At 35.6% G+C, this 24,674-nt stretch overlaps 1 protein-coding gene across 9 annotated transcripts in view; it reads left to right on the top strand.

Moving 5' to 3' along the window:
* DMD (dystrophin) overlaps positions 1-24,674 on the top strand; it is a 1,259,796-nt gene that overhangs the window by 489,050 nt on the left and 746,072 nt on the right. For 8 of the 9 annotated variants that reach the window (XM_082049442.1, XM_082049444.1, XM_082049438.1 and 5 more), the window contains 5 exons: positions 2,005-2,124; positions 10,901-11,002; positions 11,101-11,208; positions 16,398-16,577; positions 22,329-22,504. In XM_082049442.1, coding sequence (XP_081905568.1) covers positions 2,005-2,124; positions 10,901-11,002; positions 11,101-11,208; positions 16,398-16,577; positions 22,329-22,504 — 686 coding nt within the window. Of the gene's footprint in view, positions 1-2,004; positions 2,125-10,900; positions 11,003-11,100; positions 11,209-12,207; positions 12,242-16,397; positions 16,578-22,328; positions 22,505-24,674 lie in introns of those variants that run through there. The other variant, XM_082049445.1, reaches the window with a different exon arrangement.

Genomic DNA, 24,674 nt, shown 5'->3' with positions numbered 1-24,674 from the left:
GATGGGATGAGGTATTCTTTCATGTTATATTTAAGCAATGCAGAATCCAGTAATGTTAAACTGTGGTTAACTACTGAGAGTTAAAAATGTACATTTGCTTGTTGATACACTAATATAAAGCTGGAGATAGGTAACAGAAATTATGAAAAGGAATTGAATATTGCCCTCTCTGTGGCTTTACATTTTAGTACCAACACTTCTTTAGGTCCTTCTCTTTCCATCTTTGTCATCTGTCCTCTTGCTGTATCTCAGCAAAAGAAGGAACAAATAGGTCTGGCTGCTTAGTTCCCTAGTGTCTGACAGGAGCTGGACTGGTTTTGTTAGCAAACTATAGCAAGGTAGGGATTCTGTCTTTCATGGGAAATGAGGAGAAAGCAAGAGGAGACACTAAAACCCACCACACGCTTTTACCAATTTCCAAACCAATAGCATAGATGCTTTGTAAGCTCAACAAAACACACTCAAATACCAAGTTGGTGCGTTACAACAAAACACTCTTAAGATCAGCCGGTTATTAAACAATCATTGCCTCGTGTAACTCTGTATTTTGATGGCTTGAAAGCAAAACCCAAAAGCTTACATCCATTTGTAACTCAGCACATATGGAAAATAAAAGCTCGATATTGTCCCTAAATAAATGTGGGGGCACAGCAAAAGAGCCACCTCCCACGCCAAATAAAGCAGATATTTACTCTCAAAATAGATGGCACAATATTGCAGTGACATTCTGAGTGATTTCCCAAGAATCCCCCCAAAACCCCACAGGTTGATGTGACAAGAGAGGATGCGAAGCCTCTTCCGCTCACACCAGCTGGCGTTGTGCTGAGCAGCATTTCACATCACAAAACTCCAGTGACTTTTTAACCTGATCACTGCAGACCTGCCTGCTTGTCTCTCTGCTGCTTTTCTGTGCCTCGCCCTGCTCACAAGGAATTTGGTGTAGGAGACGGGCTCCTTCCCACCCTCCCAACCAGCTTGTGCCACAACTTAAGCTTACTAAGGTTTTACAGTACCTTATTATTTTTTCCTTTTTCTTTTTTTTTTTTTTTGTGATGGAGGTTAAGCATACAGTGATTATGCTGTAAACCATCATCTAAAGACTGAATATCTCTAGACTTTCCATTGCACTTCTCTGTGCATGAGGAGAGAAGGAAAAATTGATTAGATCTATTTAGTGAAACCCAGGAAATTGTGGGAGGGTCAGAGACATGTGAAGAGGTTTAGGAATTTGGCTGGGTTAGGGATTTGTACAGATTTGAAAGAAGTTTCTTCACTTTTAGCATTTTACTATTTCTCAGCAAAAGTTTTTCCTCAGTTTCACTGCAGCTTACAACTGGAACTGGGTACCAAAGCTAGAAAGACAAGAAAGCTTTTTCCTCAGACATTCAGAAATCATAAACTGCCTCTGTCACTCTGTTTCCTGGTTTCTGCCATAAGTGAAACAAAGGTGTTGCCTTTTTTTCCTCACCTTGAGTCATCTGAGCAGGTTCATCCTATGTTATTAGTAATATAGGAGTGCCAAGCTGAAGATGGTATGGAGTTGTTTAATGAAAAAATGTGTCATTTTTAATATTTTTATAAATTTTTCAAAATTAAAATATTTTAAAAATATTAATATGAAGTACAAAATCTTATCCAGTTGCTATTTAAAATTTCCAGGTTATTGGTATGTAAATGTGCTATACTGATATCTGTAAGTCTACTGCATAAACTCAACAAATGCTTTCTCAAGCTAAATTTTCAGCCTGAAGTATTGCATGAAGAGTTCGGACTTGTGAGTAACAGTAAACTATTTTTGAGAAAGAAATGGAAATCTGCCCAATATGTTTATATTAGCATATGTATGCTAAGGTAACAAAATAAGTTTAAATTACTTAGTATTGACAGAAAAAGAAAGTTCTCATAGTTGGTTAGATATGCACATTAATCAGTCAGTGGGACTCCAAACACACAGCATTTTCTGAATTTGGAACACGTTTTCTAACATGTATGCTTTAATTATAGGCATTTCAAGAAGATTTGGAACAGGAACAAGTCAAGGTGAATTCTCTAACCCATATGGTAGTGGTAGTGGATGAAAACAGTGGAGACAAAGCTACTGCTGCACTGGAAGAGCAGCTTCAGGTAATGACTAAACTTCTGTCAGAGAAAAAGCTGTTGGTGGCATTAAGTGTTAATAAGGTTGAGGAACTGTTAGTAGTATTGGGTGTATTTCAGGAGATATTTCTGAGGATGATCTTAAATATTTCTGTAGGACGTGACATCTAGAGATGGATAAGTGCATGTATTTTGCAGAAAGATTAAATATCTGAGAACAACCTTATTTGTTTTGTGATTCCTTCAGCATCAACATATTTTATCTATCCAAGAACAAGTCTTTTTCTTTATTTTATTACTCCTTACAGAAGTAACATGATTCTCTGTTGTAGTTAAGGAGATGGATATTATATGTAAGATTCTACACAATTCAATAGTGTGAGTTATTGAGACTGGGGTATTCTGATGGAAAACTTTCAGGATACGGTACGTTTTGGTGTTATAGTAAACACACAGTGCCATTATCCGCTGACAAGTACTTAAAAGCAAATTCGTTTTAGGTAATGCCCAGTCTGTGTGTCATTTAATGACAGTACTGGTCCCACAAAATTGAAACAGGACTTTTTAAAAACAAGCAAAACGAAAGAGTGAATGTGTACAGGGTTGTATTTTTGTAGACAAATAAAGGTTATCAAGAAATATTAAGAACGCTGTTTTTTCTAAAATACTTTTCAAGGGAAAGCAATCATTTATTTTCCATTAGTTTCTCATGGACGTGTTTTCTAGGAAATGAAGGGAATAATCTCAGTCTGTCCTTAGTTTCATTTTTCTGTTTCAGTGTATATCATCTTCAGTATTCATGTTATTTACAATGGTTTATCATTTAGTATTCTTAAGACAAGGCTTCCTAGAGTAATGAACTTTGGAGAAGTTAGCAGCAATATCCTTGCAATCCAAACCTGCTCTACATTGCATTTTGACCTAAAGCCTAAACAATCAACAGTCAAAAACTTCCATATATTCTCTTTTCTAAATACAATTTCTTGAGTATCTTAAAAGAATGACACATTGGAGATAAGTTTGTCATAAAGCTAGCAGCCAAGATGTTCTAAAGATATGTCAAATATTAGCTTTTATTAGTTTAGTATTTTACTCCTATCTTCAAAAAGTTGCTCTTATTGTATTATTCATATTGCAATGTTCTTACCGTAACTTCTGAATGAACTTAAATGGATAATTAGTGTTGAGATACATTGATTGAAATCAAGAAGGATACTCCTGTATTGGTGATCAGATCTCCATGGTCACTGCTTCATAGGTGTGACAGTACTACGACCAGGATTCCTTCTATTTTTCTCTTTCAGAAAGAAGAAAGTACTTTAATTTTGCTTCATTGCTCAAGAAAATAAAATGGTTTCTGGTTTTTGAATCATTAAAGCCCAAAGTTTCTCTAGAGAATACATTCAGATGGAAGGTATAGTGGCAGCACAGACAGATATCTGTGCACTATCTTGAATCTAGCTAATTATGGTACCAATACCAGTAAATCAGTAATTAGTTTGGAATTTAGAGAAGGAAGTACATGTTTCGCTAATATACTGAGCACTACCACTTCAAGAATAAGTCTCAGTTTACCGCAACTTCTTAGACACTCAGGGAGCACAACCCAGCCAAGGTAACAATGCAGTCTCTACTGATCTGTCAATTATTACTTCCTTTTAGAGTCACCTTAAGGGTCAGAAACGTGGTGTACATGCTCAAGACAGTATTAACCTTCTAGAAGTTCTTGCCAGCTCCCTGTATTCTGTTCAGTGGAATAAAGCAGATCCCTTGCAAGCACATCATTCCATAAGCTAAACTAAACTAGGAAAATATCTTGAATGGAAGAGGAACTAAAGTGAAATTAAATACAAAAGTGAATGGGAAAAGGTTCAAACAAGATATTACTCTGTGATGGCAAACAGTATGTTCTTGCAAAGTAGCCTATGGTAAAGTATGTCAAAAAAAAGGGAAAAGTGAAAAAGGGAAAATTATTAATGATATTTGATATTTACTGCACTTCATGAATTAGAATAGGTACAACTGAGATTTTTTTAATGGTGTAAAAAAAGTGAAAGACATTTAATCTTTAATCTTCAGAAAGGTATCTGAACAATTAAGAACACATCAGGCAATACAGCTGCATCAACCTACTATTACACTGGTTGTAGAGGTACCATTTGTATCTTGCACAACTTCTGTGGCTGGCCCATGTTGGAATCCAACCTGAAATAGAACTCCAACATTACTGCAATATGTTTACCTCATTAAAGAAACATAAATAATGACAAGTGTAAAAGGAACACAATGGAAATATGCCATTTATAACTGTACTAGTGGAGAAGGTGCCTCTTATTGTGAGAAAGCATGACCAATTATTACTATCATTGAGAAAGCACATTCCTTGAAAGATTCCAGTAGGGCAAATGCCGAGGCAGTGTAGCCTGCAGCACAGGCGTGCTCTGAGAAGAGCATAGGGTGGCATCAAACAGTCTAGCTGCTGTTCAGTCCCCTCATTGAATTACACTGTCTTAGAGAATATCTGAAAGAAAAGTTTCATAATCCCATTGCTCTGGAAGTCAAACAATATGTACCAGCACTACAGATATTAATAAAAACAAAATACAGATGTAAAGCTATGGAGTTTAGGGTGTTAGGGATTGTCCTAGTTTTGACTTGGGATAGAGTTAATTTTCTTCTTAGTAGCTGATATAGTGCTGTGCTTTGGATTTAGTATGAGAATAATGTTGATAACATTGATGTTTTAGGTCTTGTTAGCAGTCAAGGACTTTTCAGCTCCTCATACCATGCCAGATGCACAGGTCTGAAGGGGGCTGGGAACAACCAGGACAGCTGACCCAAACTGGCCAAAAGGATATTCAATATCATATGATCAGTGTATATTTTGGGGAAGCTGGCTGGGGGAACTGCTACTCAGCAGCTGTTTGGGTATTCGCTGATGGGTGGTTGGCAACTGCATTGTGCATCACTTGTTTTATATATTCCTTTATTATTATTACCATTGTTGTAGTTTATTATTGTTTTCCCTTAATGTTCTATTAAACTGTCTTAATCTTAACCCACAAGTTTTACCTTTTTTCCAGTTCTCTCCCTCATCCCAGTGGCCTGGGGGGAGAGTGAGTGAACAGCTGTGTGTGGTATTTAGCTGCTTGTCAGGTTAGACTGCAACAGGGATGTATGCAATCTTTCATACTTTTACACTCAGGAGAGCTGAGTTACCACAGTCCACTTACTGTCCTAATAAAATGTTACATCTCCCTTTTTTTGAGTGTACAGAAAGATTGTTTGGATTTCTATTTTTTTTTTTTTCATGTCATTTGCAAACAAAATAAGAGCACAGGAGATAGGATGTATTAGTAGGCATGTCCACTAGAGAATTTGACAGAAAGCACAATGGAGCAAAGTCAAAGCTTGATTATGTATCTGCCAATCTGACTTTTTTAAAAGGAGAACAAAACAAGAGCATACACTGTCAGACAAAAGAGCTTAATAAGACCACCTGAGTGAGATGCTGGTCAGGATCCGATTTGGAGGAAAGTGAACAGTTATTAATGTATAACACTCAAGGATGCATTTTCCAAGCAGCTGCAATTCAGTTATGTCTTTCTTTTTGAAAAGGATTGAGATGGTTGATTCCTGAAATATTTTCATATGTATAGATGTACATCTATATAGTGCATATATTTATCCATGCATCTGCATAAAACAATGTTAGAAGCCATAGAAAGGTCATTTACAGATTTTAAAACTCTCAACAGGATGACAAGAATCTACTGTCTTCAGATGAACATTGTAGAAGCTCTTAAGATTTAGTTAATGGCATAGAAGCCAATAGTGTCCCCTGAAAGATATTATCTGCAGAAAAGTTAACCTTGCTTGAGACAATAAAAGTAACTGCAATTACAGTACTTCTTTTACAAATAGCAGTTCCCCTGAGATAGTCTGAGCGATTACATCTAGTAGCGGTGAGTGTGGATGTTAAAACTACTTTTACACGACTTGGTTACTTGACATATCAGTCTGCGACATATTATGAGGCTCTATCTGCTTATGCTGCTGCTGGGAACTGGCTATTTAAACTTTTAACTCCTAGATCCCATTAGGCTCAATCCAGAGCCTAATCAGAAAGGTAGCTGCTGAGTAAGGCTCAAATCTGCATTTAGTGCTACAAAATCAGAGAACTTAACACTAGCAAATCTGTTCAAGTAGTCTGACTTGTTTCTCAGAAAAGTGTGGGACATTATCTTCAGACCAGGGAAATAACATACAGAAGCCATGAGGGCAGGGAGTTTTTTTCTCTAATTATACCCAGCAGACAAGAGGTCCCATAAGGACTCTTGTGGGCTATCTCAAATTAGAGTGCTCCCCAGGCTTCAGGTCAGGGTCTGTGCTGGAAAGAGATCTGCATTAAATGTGTCAACTCTTCTTGATGGCCTTTCCCCCCTGCTGAGGGAAAGGAGCTGAAACTGTAATTTACACTGTCTATTATATATTCATATTATTCAGGGTACTGTCCTTTGATTGAAGATGATGTATGGGTAGTTTTTGTAAGAGTACATCAAAATAACTGAAGAATGTTAAAGAACTACACATGCTGCTTATTGCTGTGTGGGAGAAATTCTGTGAATGTGCTACATTTTTTTTTTTTAATTGATTTTGCATATAGACAAACCATATTTCCACTAATTCTCATTTCTTTAAGGAGAGGACAGACTTCCTTTATTAGAAAAACACCTGTCAAACAAACTCTTCTATTAGTTGCAGACTTGAGGCACATTATTTCACTTTTTATACTTTCACTCTAGGGTTCCCAAGAGTTGTGTTGATTTTACTTTTCTTCTTCTATTCTCATGTTTTCTTATTTTGACCTTTTTACAGACTAGGAATATTTTATGTTCTGCTTTTTGTAGTCATAAAGAATATTCTTTCAGAACACTCTCAATACTGAAAAAACAAAACAAAACAAAAACCAAAAAACAACAAACTTTTACATGCAGATTTCTCTGAAAATTCCAACTGGGGCTGTAAAAAGAGGCATTTTACTTTTTACTTTGAATTCAGTTGCATACTTTATGTCTTAAATCTATTGAACCAAAGAATATATCTTAGTGTCATGGTTGTTATGATTTCGCATGGGAAATAACAGGTTTAAGGCAGGTCACAGTATCAATCCTTTTATCAGTACAGTTACTTAATCATTTGTTTTATTAAAATAAAATGTCCTGTCAAACTATTTAGACCAAAAAAAGGTAGGTTTGTGGCTCTCTGGTATCATATGCTGAAACCAGTATTTTTTAACTAACGTAGCAGAACTGCTGTAGTATGAAAATCACCGTGTTTCTTACAGGAAATCCCAAGCCAGATATTTGATCTTGTACTCTTGAGGTTTTGGTGTTTTCTAGATGAGGAAACAAAAAGTATTTTTCAAGGTATATCACAACGTTAAAGGAAAGTTGACGAAGATGTTACTGCTGATGTTGAGAACAAAATGTATTTCTTTGCTAGGACTGTTAAGGAAAAAGCTACTTGAATACGAGATATTTAAAAATTACTCAGGTGTAAGAGTTTTTATAAAATACTTCTTATAAAGAAAAAAATTATTGCTTTATTTATAAAACATCAAAAGAATGCTGATACAGAAGTCTTATGTAAAAAGTACCATAGACATAAAAATAAGGAACTAGCTTGAGGCTTAGTCTATGTTTAGCATAAATTTAAACAATCAAATACAATATGCTGACACATGTGGAAAAATTAAGTAACTGAGAACATATGTGACAATACACCTATGTGTGTGCCAGTTACTATTGCAGTCATAGAAATCAATGAAAATAATGTTTTTTTGCCAAGGACTAGTACATTCATTATGTGTAGTTACTTGATTTATGGGTGGTTATGTATGGTATGTATACATATGGAACTGTGCTGAATTGCAGTTAGTGGTAGAAAAGGAACCAGGTAAGTTTAGGTTTAATGATCCTGAGACTGACTCTATAGCTCACGTGAGGTTGAACTTTGTAGATATTCCTTCCCCAAGTACCTAATATGGTACTATATTGTATGGGGTGGTATATCTGAAATCTATTTCAGTTTACTTTGTATTCTAATAGAGAATATTTAGGGTTTCTCATTGAAAAGTTCAGAAAAATAGTATTTATATTCTATAACCAGTATTTGGACAGTGATTCAGAAGAAGAAAAAAAGTCTAATCTGTTCAAATATTATTTTTCAGTTTATTTCAAATACGTTATCCATCCCATGTAATTAATTGATGATTGATTATTTAATAATAAATAGATAATGATTACTAAATTAGTACTAGATAGTTTGATATTTCTGTAGATTAATGTCTGTTTTCTACAATGCAAAGTTGTCCTCTGCATCCATGCATATATACATATATATATATAAGTATGTATCTATTGTATAATTCCCTTTGCAAGGTGGAAGTGTAAGATCTTGCATAACTCATGGTGTTGCACACCTTAAAAATTAAATTTTCTTCACAAAAATGTAGTCTATGAAAGTCCAGTCATTCTTTCTTGGAGGTCCTGTTTGAACAAAATGTTTTTTCTTGTTGAAGACCTTGTATTTGACTTGCATGAGAATTCAAACCATTGGGCAGGTGAAAACTATTGGTTAAATTTGCACAGTGTAATTTGTTCTGATCTACACCTGCATTACCAGTGGAGAGTCATCTGGTCATGAAAACATTTTTCTAAAATCATTAATCTAAATCAGAGGTGCCCAAACCTTTGCTTTTGAATGATTTATGAATCCTTCAGTAAAAACTGTAAATGTATTTTTAAAATGCAATACATAATTAGTATCCATAAACTTTACTGTAAATCAGGCATCAAAACAACCAAATGTGATTCACCTCACCATCTGTATATATATATAATTTTATAAATTAATAGATTTTTCTCCTGTGATAGTGGGCAAATAGGGAAAATGAAGACAACCTGAGAGAGTTGGGGCTGTTCTTCCTGGAAGGGAGAAGGCTCCAGAGAGACCTTATAGCCGCCTTCCAGTACCTAAGGGATCCTACAAGAAAGCTGGAAAGAGGCTTTTTGCAAGGCCACGTAGTATTGGCACAAGTGATAATGGCTTTAAACTGAAAGAGTGTGGTTTTAGATTAGGTATTAATAGAAGGAAGAAATTCTTCACCATAAGGGTGGGAATGCACTGGCACAGGCTGCCCAGAGAAGCTGTGGATGCCCCATCCCTGGAAGTGTTCAAGGCCAGGCTGGATGGGGCTTTGAGAAACCTGCTCTAGTGGAAGGTGGCCCTGCCCATGGCAGGGGGGTGGGAACTAGATGGTCTTTAAGGTCCCTTCCAACCCAAAGCATTGTATGATTCTATGATACTGAGGCTTGGACCTTGTTAAAGAATAACAAAAAGCCCCTTCTTATGACTTAATTTAATAATGAACAGGATTTTTCGGTAGTTAGCTAGTACTAACAACTCAAAAGGAATACTTCTGTTCATTACGGTGTATTGTATTTGAGCTGTTTAAGAATTTGCATGTCTGTAAATTAGTGTTAATATCCTACTTGATTGGAGATAGATATAGTTACAGATAGTTTTCATTTTTAGGATTTGAGCCAATATCTAATATAACTCAATGACATGACAACTACCTGTTTAATCTGCAAGATTTATTATGGTTTTAGTGTTCACTAAATTGAAAATGTGGTATCTGCTCATTTTTTAATTTGACATGAAGTTGGTAAAGGCACAAATTCAAATGACATCCTGAAATTTTACCTTTTATTTCCTTGACAGTGGAAAGTAAAAGTCTGTCCTTCCTGATAGAAAATACAGTTAGAATTTTAATCCCTTGGGTTTAAAAATCCACTATTTAGATGCTGCATTTTTACTAAAATTAAATTATAATCCCTATGAAAAATATATAAATATGAAAATATATAATAATAGAATATCTCAAGTTGGAAGGGACTGATAAGGATCATCGAGTAAATTAATAAATATGAGAAAAGTAGGAAAATTTTTCCTTTTGTCAAGACATGCTTTTGAAATAGATTAAAAAAAATAAAAATGCAGCAGTATACAATATCTTGCAGATAATAGAGGGTTTTTTTTTCTGGGAGGGAGAAGCTGAATAATTTACTTATGATGCTCAGGGATAATTAATAATTGTAAATTGTTGCAATAAAAGCTTTATATCATGTTACACCATCACAGCAGTATTAAGTCTTATGCTCTGTCTTAGGCATTTTTCAATGAAGACTACTAGGAAATTAAAATAAAATAATAATTCTTTATTTCAATTAAAAAAAGGGAAACAGAACAAGGTAGTGTTTTGTGTAATTTTTAAACGTATGTAATAGCAAATTCTACAAATATCTGGGAAACCTCAATAGGATTTGTTCTGGTGTGTTACTCTTTGGCTTTGATCACATGTCTAGGCCACTACAATTATATTGCAAGTAGTTAAAGTTTGGGCATTGTAAAGTTTTGAAACTGAGTTTGAGAGCATAGTGCCAGAGACTTCATGGTAAAATAATGTGTCTGTAGATTACTGCTAATTTGGGGGTTTTTTTTGTTTGTTGTTTTTGTTTCTTTGTTTGTCTCTATTGCTTTTCCTCTTCTCTCCATGTTTATGCTATTTCAAATGGTGATAAGATACATTTCGCTTTGACAGGCAAGATATTTTAAGGGCTTAAGACTGTTAAAAGTGAATTATGAAAGTGTTTTCACAAAAATTTTTAATGCCATAGGAAAATCAGACTGCCTATTAACAAATGCAAATCTCTGTTGTATGTTTCTTTGTTTCTAGCACTTTGGAAAACGGTGGGCAGCCATCTGCAGATGGACAGAAGACCGATGGGTCCTTCTGCAAGATATTCTTCGTAAATGGCAACACTTTGCAGAAGAGCAGGTGAGTAGTTTTAGCAGTTATAAATTGGAACATTCCTTTAAAAAATTGCACTGGGAAAGGCCTAACTTTTCATTCTCTTCTCTCCAATTTTATTTCAGTGCCTTTTTGATGCATGGCTTACTGAGAAAGAGGATGCTGTGAGCAAAATTCATACAACAGGCTTTAAAGATCAAAATGAAATGCTGATCAATCTACGCAAAATAACTGTATGTATTTTTCATTCTCCTATTTTATGTTCAGCTTTCTTGCTCATGAATCTGAGTGCAAGTGGCTTTATCTGTATACATATATACTGAAAGTTTCTTTGTTCATACTATTGATGTATCTATTATGTGTGAGACTGAGTATATATGCATAGGAGTAAGTACTTTTCATACAGCAAAACCTGTTATGCGTTCCTTGAACTTGAAAAAGCTGAAGACTCAAAAGTTGTGAGAAGCTGACATTAGTACTACTTTACAACTATAGCTGAACTGCATTTCGGGAATCTAGTTACATACATAAAATGTGCCCTTTTCAACATCTCTGCTACATCACGCTTCAGAAAATACTCTGCTATGCATCCCCTTTATGGAGGGACTGTAGGTCTGACTGCCTGTAGAGGTGGAAAATTTGTCACAGCCTAGACGTGCAAATGGCTTTGTAGCCTTAGGATGTTTGTAGAGAAAATGGTATGGTATGTGCTGTTTTTATATGTGACAATGACTGTTTGTGCATTTTGAGGAAAGAAAAATTCATGTCCGTGCTTTTGATAAATTTTGTTGCTGTAAATAGGATCTTCATTGTTAATAAAAATTCTTGTCAGGGAATCTGTTCCACTCTTGGACTGATTTTTAGAAACAGGGAAAAACGGGATCATAGTGTCCTGACCCTGCTGTGCAGATCATGCCTGCCTTTTGGTCTGCGTTATTCTGGACATAGAGATATGTTTGGATGTAGTAAAGGAGAAGCTGTGGTACAAAATCACCTTGATAAGTAGGCCAGCTATTCCAGAATTGTAAAGGTGAGTCTGTCAGGCAATTGACATATATTCTTTTACTAATACAAAAATGTTTATATTCTTAACAATGTTATAGCTCACACCCTCAGTTGTCTAATTGTTTCCATCAGGAATTTTAGGTTTGATATGATGATATGGCATAAGAGCCTCATGCCTGTTTTTCCTGTCTGTCTTATAGGCACAATGTGGCAATATTTAGCCAGGTCTCAGTCTCTTAAGCCTGAAGGAAATTTCTGAAGGTATTTTATTAAACCATTTAGCATTATGACTGTTCATTTGAAATTCTACAACCCTCCTACAAGGCCCTATGCCTTCTACAGTGCTTGAAGTGAAACAGGTCTGTTGAGATGCTGTTCGCAGTATGAAAAACATGTCAATTCTTGCATATATTATTCATTACCTCACATAGTAGCAAAGAGAAGGTGAAATAAGAAAGACTAGCTGGTAGTTTTCATGCAAATTTGTATTTCAGGATACTTTTGAAGGAAGCATGATTTAACTACCACTCACTGGTGCAGAAATACATCAGTGTTTTCTCCACAGTGTTTTTACCTCCTGTTCCTCAAGTAGGAGGAAATACGCTGTCAGTTTTAGTTACAACAATATTTATGCTAATAAGCACTACTACTGCTTAAAAGTAAGTTTTCATTTGCCAAAATTTGTTAAAATGGTAGCCAGCATGCATGTGTTTTCAGACAGTAATAAAGATTTTGAGTAATCAGAAAGACTGGGATTGTTCCTGAACCAAAATCTTTATACATGGATTGCTGGAAGACTTTTGCAGCCCGAATTTTGATTATTTGACTTAATATAAACAAACATGACTTTCCACAAAATTTAATCCTTTGTAATGATTTGACTGCAGGCTCACCATTATTAACAAATATTAGTTTTCTGTATATTCTTTCTCAGATGTGATTCTCCCAAACAAGGAGAAGGATGCAAGTTAAAGCACAGGGTCACAGTCTCCTTCAGACATCCACCTGCTCTGGTGTGGGGTCCTTCATGGGCTGCAGCTGAATCTCTGCCCCACTGCGGACCTCCATGGGCTGCAGGGGGACAGCTGGTCTCACTATGGTCTGCACCACGGGCTGCAGGGAGATCTCAGCTCCCAGAGCACCTCTTGCCCCTGCTTCTTCACTGACCTTGGTGTCTGCAAGGCTGTTTCTCACATTCTTCTCGCTCCTTTCTTACAGCTGCTGTGCAGCATTTTTTTTTTTCTTAATGATATTATCACAGAGGCAACACCGGAGTCACTGATGGGCTCAGCTTTGGCCAGTGGTGGGTCTGTTTTGGAGCCATCTGGAGCTGGTTCTATGTGATATGGGGGCAGCCTCTGGTGTCTTCTCACAGAAGCCAGTTTTGCATACCCCACGTGCCAAAATCTTTCCATGTAAAACCAGTACAGATGTTGTCCCCCTTTTTCCCTCAGTTTTAGCACTCAAGTTTTCATTATGATTGAAACAAATGGGTAAAATACGTTTTTGTTCAGTGTAGTTCATGCAGTTCTAATGTTGTGTTTAAATGAATATCAAGTCAGTTAGATTTTTTCTTAATTTATACACTGAACCCATAATATGTATTTGTAAGAATTTTTGTTTAAATAAAACTGTTTTTATCAAGAAATGTGTGTGTTTTAATAATCTCAAATGGCTTGTTTCAGAAGATTCATTTAGTATTTGTACGTGAAAATTGATCTTCTTTGTCATTAACGCTCTTTTGGGAGCTGCTTAGTCTAAAGGTCAGAAAAACTGTTTAGGCTTTACTGCTTTGTGCATGTATTAATACTGGCTTTTTTTTTTTTTTTCCTGATGTTGATGGGTAGTTTCTCTAGTTCTAAAAATATTTCCTTAAAATAGCTGTTGCTTTCTAAAAAAAAAATTCCACATATCATTTATTCACTGTCTCTATAATTGTATCTGAATTCTTACACAAAGCAAAGGGTGACAGAGAGCATGGACTAAGATGGAGGATGTGATGCACTGAAAATGTACACATAAGTGGACAAACTGAGGTGAAATTTTACTGCCATTTATGGCTCAGGCTTGATAGGTTGTTTTCATGTCCTGTGCCTAAGTTTTGCAGCCTGTAAAACGGAGGTGATGGTACTCCTCTTTTTCATAAAACATGTTGAGATATCCTGCAAAGGTATACAATATCTAGGTCTATATATTTATAGTAAGTATTCCATTAATACAGAGTTAAATCTTCTCTTTCTTCACTTAATGCAAGTTACTTTACTTATTAGAAGAGATAAATTAGATATTACAGTACTTTTAATGGAACAAATCTTTTAGCAGCCAAACAATTACTTTAAAGCAGATGGTACTGTTTAGAATATTATGATGAGCAAAGTTCTTGTTGATATTTAAGGAATAATGAAAACACGAGAACAAAAAACAACTAGTAAAATGCACAGTGCCAACAAATATGGAAATCACTTTATAGTGTTCAAATATTAGAGTTTACAGTGTGCACTTGATGGAAGTTATGACTGAGTTATTTCATAATTAATTTCATAAAGCAAATCTTTCAGATTTGTAGATTACATATCTTGTTGCTAGCTCAGTCCTATTTTAGGTCTATTTTGTACTGGAAAAAAAATACAAAACTAGAGCATATTATTGCTTAAATAGCATGTTAACAGGCTTTCAGTAAGAAAATGTGAAAACAGGATCCCACAGTATATTTTTACAGGTTAACTGTAGCTATCATAAAAGCATATTAGGTAGTAATGAGCAGTAACTTTGACATAGGAAGTTTTAGCATCCTTCTTTTCCTAGTGTTTCACTTACTGATTGTGTTCCATGTATCTGAGATTGATGCTGCACTCATTTGTGTATTAGACAGCTCTTGTCAGCTGTGAAGATTGGAAATAAAACACTGTTGTTCAGTAGTTTCATAGGGTGCCATTTTTGATTATTTGAATTAGTGTTTGCTGTGACTTTCACATGAGCTTTTTCTGACACTGGAGGCAAAAAAGAAAAATAGTCAAATATAACTATCCTTGAAATTTTAAAATGTAATTTTTTTTTACATGTAATCTGCTCCTTCTGTGAGGTGTGCTACTATGCAAACAGATTCTTAAAGTGTGTTATCAGCTATTTCTTAGGGACATGTCGACTTAAATTTTGACATTAACTGTATCTAACATAAGTAATTATGATGTTTCAAACATCATCTGAATGGAAGAGTACTGATTACAAAGACTGAATCTTTTGTTGCCTGAACTGCATTTTAGATGGCAATTTTGGATGACAAGGCTACAGGAAAGTATATGTAGACTAAATTCTGTTGTCTAAACATTTGTTTAATTTTTCCTTTCATGCTTTGGGGATTAGATTGCCATCCTCAGCTTCACAAGGAGTTCAAAATTTGGCTGTGGTTAGCACAGGTTAGGGTATAGAGAATGAATGCTTAAGGTATGAGAATCAATGGAGTAAACCAGTGGAGTCATTAAAAAATAAACACAGGTGAAACCTGGAGCTGTGGATGACTGTTGGATCTGCGAAGAGCCTACTTCATAGAGAAGTTTGCATTTTTAGATCTCAGGATCTATACATCCTATGAGATCCCTTGGCAGTTTACTGCAGTACAAATATGAAGACTGACGATTTCTCCTTTTGCATTAGCATCCATGGGTTCAAGCTGTTGTGTATGAGAGTTTCCAGGCTTCCAGCTGCAGGGCCCTGTCCTTGGCACTCAGCAGAGCTCCTGGGGTTGCCAGGGCTTCACCATCCCCTGGGAGGTTACTGCCATGTAACAAGAGCATGCGGAGATCTGAGGAAGATGAGAAATATATGATTCTTCAATAGTGCCAAAACCAAACTTATTTTCTTTGATTTTGTTTTTCTTTGTTTTTTGTCTGTTTGTTTGTTTTAATCCTGGTTTGGGATCAAATATTATTTTTCTAGTAACAGGTTTGTTTTTTTTTTTTCCCCCAGTGAGTTTTAATATGCAATATATGACTAAGCACACCAAAACTTTAAAGAAATATTGTTTGGAATTTTGATATAGTTGCTAACATTAGTGTAGTTTTAATTGTGACACAGCTGTTAGCTTTTTGATTTATGTTGTCACCTGAGGCATGCTGTGATTGCTAGAGTTGCTCCACCTGGGATGTTATATTGCTTTGTGAAGTGCGATGTGTCCATTCCAGGGTGTCAGCTCTACCAGCAGTTTTTATAGCAACAAGAGCATGGAAGTATAGGAGTTTGATTGAAATACACTTATTGATTTTTGGATCTTTATGATGCACTCTTTAGGATTTTTCTTCTAAGTTTGTTGGAGGTTGTTGTTATTTTTGGTTTTTTCTGGTAGGTTGTTTTTGGTGTTTTTCTGTTTCGTTTTTCCTGTGTGAATTACTGTTCCTCCTGCTGTTCCTTTGTTTAACAGATGCTAAAAGGAGATCTAGAAATGAAGAGGCAAATGATGGGTAAGCTGAAGTCGCTAAGCCAAGATCTCCTTGTAGCTGTGAAAAATAAAGCAGTGGCTCAAAAGCTGGAAAGTCGTCTTGAAAATTTTGCCCAGCGCTGGGACAACCTTGTGCAGAAGGTGGAGAGCAGTTCTAATCAGGTTTGTTAAAATCATCATTTGGTCAGTTGGAGACAGTCAAAGACTTTGCCTGTTTTGTTTTTTTTTCCTCCCTGCATGATTGCTAAAGACATATTTTATTTTTAGGACAGCATAATACAACTGTAATTCAAACTTCGAGATTTTTATTTAACTTTTTAGTTTGTGATCTCTCTTTATAGTGTTGGTCACTTTCTTGAGTTGTTAACTATGTTTTCAGGGATGATACAATCCATAATGAAAATACTTTTTCCGGTTAATTTATTTTTAACCTACAATAGTTGGCCACTTTGAATGCACTGTTTTTTATGGCTCTGTGGAACAGAACTTGGTCTGAAATTAGTATAAGAACTGTTTGCTAGTTAAAGAGAAATTATTTATATTTCTTTTCCACTGTGAAAGTGTATACTACTGTTTTATTTCTGCTTATGTTATTCTGATTTACAGATTAAAAAGAAATGTCATAGAAAGAGAACCTTCTTGGAAAAATAAAGAAATCAATCCATACCTGTAGCCATAATGCAAATGAAAACAGAATACAATCCACTATTATTTTGCCCAGCTCCTTTATGTTAACTGCAATATATTTAAAAAAGATTCTAGGGTTTTAAAGCTTCACATTTTTTTAAAACAGATAAGAAAATCAGTGTTCTGAAAAACATGATCATTTATTTTTCCTAGCCATCTGTCAGCATCTCTTTCTTATTGGATTTAAACCCAAATCAGCTCACTTTTTTCCATTCCATTATCTAATTTGTACTGAGTTATTTTTGTGCTATCATTGTATTAATGGTAAAATGGAAATGGACTTTAAGAATTTTAATGATAACACAGAGTCGCATATTACTGCATGCACCTCTATCCTGTTCCTACAGGACCAGAACTCATCGTTCTGGTCAGTTTGATTCAATTTCCTTGACCATGCTGCACTTTTTTGTTGCTACATACTAATGCTTCTATCAACTTATGTTTGAGTAATTAAATGAAAGCTGCTATACTTGCTGTAGTGATCTGAATACCTCTCAGTAACGTTGTTTCCAACTCAGACCTAAATCTTTTTGTTTGCTCTGTGATACAGTTTCTTGTGTAGCTGAAGTTGGAAAAATCAGTTTGGGAGAACAGGAGAAAATGGAGAAAGGGTACAATTTTGCTTAGTAAGAAGAGGCAAAAAAAACAGCTTATGCTATATGGCATTTATAACATTTGAAAATCTGATTTAGCTCTTGTATGTTTGCTGTACGAAGCCTGTTCTTTCAATAGAGAGGAAAATCTGGAGATGCATTTTTAATTTGGGATGGCTAGGGTCACATGATTTAAAGAAGTTAGTACATCATGCCAAAACGTTCGAGAGTTATTTAGATTGTTGATCAGTCGTGAAAGCAGATCCTAGCTTTGAAAAAGGAACCTTGAATACTGAAAAGATAGACTGCTCATGAAGTGAGCAATCCTGGGGCTACATCCATACGTGATAAAGCAGCAAAGGTGGGAGGTGCTTTGGATTCTCAAAACAGTGTAAGTGTGTTATCATAGCAGCACACTTCCATTGATAAGCTTTTCCTCCAAGGAGAAACTGCTTTGCCTGGCACAGAGTTGGGATGTTGTTGTGGGTATATTGCTCTGTGTCTGGAGACATTTCACATTCAGCACTGACTGAAGGACCATTTCCTAGGGCACTTTACACAGTTTAGATAAGTCCTCTGTGAAATACTGATTGTGTACTTTTCGCCATGTGTTTCTGTCTAGGCAGGGCAGATAATGTTGGTGGGGTTTATACATTTCTTCATTACAAAGCTCATTTACACATTTAGAGTGCAAAAGCAAAAATTGCTCTAAAAGACATGATTACTATCTCTGATCATGAACTGGGGGCAGAGGAGTTGGAAGACGGTGTCAAATACACCATTTTCACAAAAATCTATCAGAAAATGCAGATTTTATTCATCAAACATATATATTGACTTCAAAATGAACTTTATTCCATTCATTAATAATTCTTATAGTACTTTCATAATTGCATTTTTGTCATTAGTTATTTCCCCTCCCTCTTACTGAAGTGTCACTAAATGATAAAATTGTTAACAAAATAAGAAATTAAATGGAAAAGACAACCTCAGCCTCAGTTCAAAGCTGATTCTCCAGCTAGGAAGCAGTTATACATCCCAAAGGAAAAGAGCAGAAAGTAGACTGAGTCCTCCCACATTTAAATGAATTCATTGCTGCTGAATTTAAGCATCTAATCAGAACTCATGGCTGAAGCTTCTGCTACAAATGAGTGAATGGCAAGGGTAAGAGAGAGAAACCTCTGAAAAGCAGTTTGTCCTCATCATGAAAATGTCAGCTTTCCTTCATTGACCACACAATGAAATCAAGGACAAGGACAACTTACTTAGATTAGATGCATAGCTTTTCAAAACTCTAAACCCATCTTTGGTGAGTTCATTATGCTTCACTAAATTGTACTGAATACCTTCTCAAACTAAAGAAAACACCATTCCTCATCTGAACTTCCCCACTCAAATACATACATTTCATCAAAGCACAGATGACAGCTCCAAAAGTGAGTGTTAAGGAAAATTATGTGTTTATCAGGACGAAGGGCACTTCCAAAGACAGTAATAAATGATGGCATTAAAAGTAGGCTGCCATATAAAAGAGAAATAAAATGACATAAAACTACTGAAGTGCTATACGCACATTGTACATATGTTTGCCTGTGAAAGATTAAAAGAAAGATTTAAATTTGTCCACTCTGAAAAGAAATGGGTTTTAATAGGTTTCTAAGACGAGCCTGCTGATGTGAAACTGCAGACAAGCATTGTGTTTTTAAAGTCTTTTAATGCACAGCCTTGTGAGTCACCTTAGCACTTTCCATATGATTTTCTAGTGTGTTAAAGGCGTAGTCTGTACTGTCCCTTCTCAGATTCCTATCTGTTTGTTGGGAACTGAGAGGGATGAGGAAACTATACTGTCATTATTTAGACCTTCTTGAATAGTACATGAAACACCACTTCAGGGATTAGAATTAAAAGGTGTGGGTTGTTTTTTGTTTGTTTGTTTGTTTGTTTTGCTTTGCTTTTTTCCCAAGGGAATCTAATTAAAACTGCTTCCTTTTTTGTACTTCCTTATATTTTTTAAGGATTATTTTTTTACCTACTAAAGTGTTGACACTCTTTAAATGTGAATCAACTTCATCTTGCAGAGTTATATTACAGTGTAATTCTCAGTACCTTTTAGTTGTACCCAGTCTCTAATTAGAATGATTATGAACTTCAGATTCTCATCGCCATTCTCCATTTGAAGTGTATAATATTTAACCTCCACTCATATTGACTGAGCATGAAAAATACTTCTTTACTGTTTTGACATGTAAATCATTACCCTCCACAACATCGTGACTTGACTGCTCTGAGCAGACAATAATTGCACTACAAGCCTTTGAAGCACAGCTCCCAGTAACCGGCAGAAACTGTTACTCCTGTGGTTTATTCTGTTGCACACCTTCTGCACTGTAAACTGTACTCTGATATTGATTGGCAAATTGAAACATGACAAGATATGACCTCAGGTGTCAGAAACATCATCCTATCATTGATTTTTTGGATAAAACTGAATGTAATAAGAATTTTGCAAAAAGAGGAAAGGGAGACTGTACCCAAAACTGAATATAAGGAGGAGTAAGCAATTGTTTGAAGTGTCTTAGCTATGGAGTCAACCCAGAGAAAGATGACATCAGGTGTTATCCTCAAATTTCGCAAAACCCTAGACCTCAGAAGCCTTACTTAGCTTTTCCTTTTTGCACCTCCCCCCTCAAAAAAAAAAAACAACCAACAAACAAAAACAAAAAAAACCCACACACGCACAAAAACAAATAAAAAGTAATGCTGTATTAAGTTTTAATAAAGTTATATGGACATTTTTCCTTATATTGCCATGATTTCTGTAGTTTAAAATACTGAAGCTGAGGCATCTTTTTGAGGGAACTAGAACAAGATAATTATTACATAATATTGTAGTGATTAAAAAGTCAGATGGGTTTTTTTTCTCTTCCAAAGAATTTATGTAGTTCATGTGTTAGCTAAGTCCCTGCAGTTCACAAGCAGCTTACTCCAATTGACATAATTAATCCAGAGATTTAAAAAAAATAAAAATCTGCTCTGAATCTTAATTTTGTAGTCTTCTGAGTAGTCCGTATTCTGCTCTAAAGCATAGACAGCTGGTCATTTCTAGAGGGGGAAGCACAGCATTGAGCTGACTGCTCTAAGGAAGAAAGGCTGCCAAAATTACAGTGGTAATAGCCTTCCCTACTCATCGCTTTCACTGGCAGACTGGACAAAGAACAGGAAGACAGTTTTGTTTTAGGAGACCATGTGAAAGATTTGACAAAATTGGCAGGAATTTGCTTGGGTTTTTTCAGGCCGAGAAGAGGCTGGTTACTAACAGCATCCACCTTTTCTTGTCACTCTATTTTTTCCAATATGAGAAAGCATTGTGGAAAAGGTGTTATAGTTAATTACCTGGTGCGCCTCTTCTCCATCATTTATAGAAACAGTAATGTCTTGGTAACTAAGGTAACTCAATTCTCTTACGGGGCTTCTGATGCAAGAACTAACAGATAATTTATATATGTGTCTGCAGTTTCATGGAATTTTAGATACTGGCATTCCTGTCTCTGAATCAGAAAGTCTTTCTAAATCTTGCACACTGGTGATACACAAACAAGCAGGGCTCTTCTGATGCATGGCTTTTCCTGCTTCTGGTATAACTTTTTCCTTTTATTTTCCGTTTCACTGGCTCTAAACTGCGAGGTGGTCATTGGAACTGTAACTAGAGCATTTTGACAAATGAGCCATCATCTGACAGAACCAGAAAGAGAAGTGACCAATTTCTCATGAGTTAAGGTACTTAAGAACAGATGCCCACCCTTAAGTGAGAAGTTTGTAGTTTGTTGTTATACAGAAACAAATACAAACAGGCAATACATGTACAACCAGTATCTTTTGACAAATATGAGCAGAAAATATTTCTCATAATTCCTTTTTTTTTTTTTAATTTTATGCAGCTGAACTACACCAAGGGTTTGTTTTCTTATTACTAGGCGAAATTAAAAACATTAGATTGGTAGTGTTTACAGTGTTACATATTATTCATATCAGCATCTGTTATGTCCCCTTATTGTTAGATTTTAATTATGGAATAAAGCTGATGCAAATCAATTTGCCTTCTGATAGATGTTGTCTAATTTAAGATTTCCTGACAGAAATCTAACTGCCCTTTTGTGCAAGTAGGTTGTGATGCATTACATTCTAGTTTGAAAATTATTATAAACATAAACATACTAATTGCTATTTAGTGCTGTTACCATGCCTTTATCACTTCTTAAGGAATAAATCTTCAAAATGAAGGCGGAGTAACATATAGCAATAGTAACATTTTAGATATTTGCTATAATTCCATTCCCTTATAAAATCGACTGTTCATTTCTTTTCTTTATTCAGCATGACTTAGAGGGAGCCTTAAGTTCATTCTGTTTAGGATCCTTTCTGATTTTGGTACTGACTTCTGCAGTTATCTTATTCACACAGCATGAATCAGATTAAAGAATTTGGTTTGAGTTGTGTATATTGTTATTTTATTCTGAAGGTCAGCCTATAATCAGATGAGAGCAGCCTCTCATTATTTTCTATTGCTACTCCAAAGAGTCTTCACTGAAGTCTTTCAAACAATGTGTGACCTCTGTTTTAATACTTCTCACAGATTTCGCAGGCTGTCACTACCACTCAGACATCACTAACACAGACAACTGTAATGGAAACTGTAACTATGGTGACCACAAGAGAACAAATCCTGGTCAAGCATGCTAAAGAGGAACTCCCACCACCTCCACCTCACAAAAAGAGGCAACTCCTTGTGGATTCAGAAATTAGGAAGAGGTGAGAATCATTAAGAGGCGGAGAGAGAATACTGATAGAGTTTGGATGAGAATGCAAAAATAGTTATTTGACTGCAATAGGTTGCTGTATACTCTTTTGAGATTAAAATTATGTTTCTGTTCTCTATTATGGTACCAATTGGTTATTATATTTCTTTACTCAGGATGAGTTGTGTGTTTTTCTGTGCTTCTTGTCCAACTGTTTTGCAGTAGGGAATGTTAATAATTTTTTAATACCATTATGATAGTAATTACAGTCAGTAGAAGTCCTTATGTATTGTATTGTGGCGGTCCCACTTGACTGTAGTCTTCAGACTTGAAGGACAAGAAGCCTTCCACTGATTCTCAGCTTTTTACCTTCTTTAAAAAGAATTTTTAATAGTTAGAATACTAGTAGTGCAGATATTGCCTGGCTCCTAATGTTCTATTTGTAGTCTTTATGGCTCGTGGGTCAGCAGTAGAAATAACAGTTCTGCAGAGGCAGGGTTAACTAGCAAGAATATGTATAAATTTGATAGATCCTTATACAGGAAATAAGATATTTCATCAAATGGCAGACTATGATTGCTTGCAGCTATATTATTGGCAGATCTGCTGCCAAATTTACAGGGTGTTAATTTCTTTTTTTTTTTACTATTGCATACTAGGGGGCTTTGATTTATGTTTTATACTATCTAAGAGATATTCACCATGTAAATTCTGATTAACTTTTGGATAAGAGTCAAGATATGAATCTTGGAACAATCTGTACTTCTTAGCCTTTGTCTGGGATGACTTCAGATAATTGAATTAGTTGTGGTTTCTTACATATGCTTAAAATCAGAGTCCTTTCCATATCTGCACAGACCGGTTCTTTTTATTTTGATCTGATTTGAAATAAAGCTGAATTCTAGCAGGAATGAAGGGAATTCATTGCTTAATACACTTTAGTATGGTCTAACTAGCTGGAATATTGTTTTGTGTGCAGGAGTTATTATGTTTGTTTTAATAATGCAATCATACCATCATTAGAGCCCTGGTTCAGTACCACTGTTCACTGAATACCCGTGAGTGGACGTACAGTTTGGTAATGTGCCAAGTAAATGATGTTACAGATGTCCACAGCTGTGCAGCAGGATGAAAAATGGTTATATTATCTGACGACAATGGTTTTCTATTTAGATTTGAAAAAAAAAAAAAAAAAATGTAACCAAACAGACAAAAATAAACGGGGGAAAAGAAAAAAAAAAAAAAAAAGACTCTGTACCTTTCCTATCCAGAAACTCCAAGTGGATGTGTGAATGTTTCAGAGCATGAGAACCCATCAATAAATATCTTCAGAGAAACACTTTGCGAGGAAGCTTCAGGGAAGGAGTTTCAGCTTAGAATAATAGTTATTTTGCCTGCTTTTATTAAAACATAAAAATGCAGTTTTAGAAACAGTATACAATTGTCTTTCTCCAGCATAATAAATTTATATTGAACATCAGCATAACAATGGGAGAAGAAAACTCATTTTAAAATTTGGATGCTCAGCTAAAATGTCTGTGTGACTAAACAGCTTTTTCATTAATGCTTTTTGTCGGGGAACCTCATGGTCGTTTTCTCAAACAGTCGGTTATTTTCTGTTTCCATTGATAGCTGCAAGATCCTTCAATTTTTTGCTGTATATTTAGTTGTGCCTACATCCAAGGGAAAATGAAGCCGTAGTAATGCATAGCTTTTGTTTTTTTTGAAATAAAGAGAATGAGGGTTCTCAACCTCTCTCTCCTACATAGTTCTGTGTTGTATGTGTGTGTGTTTATGTTCAAAATTTTCCCTGAGCACTTGATGCCTAAGAGTTGATGATTCTCCTTAGTTTTTGTTTGATTAAAAAAGTCCACGGCAATTATTGAACGCTTGCCAGAAGCTTCTGAAGTTGCATAGCCAGATTGTGTTGGCCACGTTCTGCCGTCATGGTACAACACTGCATGCTCTTGGCTGTTATTTTTTGGGCTGGGGGGAAAGGTACATTGGGGGTTGGGTCTCTTTTGAGCTGATGATTAATGCTTCCATGTTTTGTCAGCTTCTTTCACCTGTTCTCAAACTTCAGTCAACGCTGTTACTGTAAAAGAATATGCCTGAAATAAATGCATCAAGCTCCCTTGCCAGATGTTTGGAAAGATTTGCGCTCCAGATTTGCTGTGATCTAA

This window comes from Streptopelia decaocto (genome assembly GCF_964273445.1).
Source record: "Streptopelia decaocto genome assembly, chromosome: 1".
NCBI classification, from domain to species: Eukaryota; Metazoa; Chordata; class Aves; order Columbiformes; family Columbidae; genus Streptopelia; species Streptopelia decaocto.
This window is presented reverse-complemented; position numbering and strand designations above follow the sequence as displayed.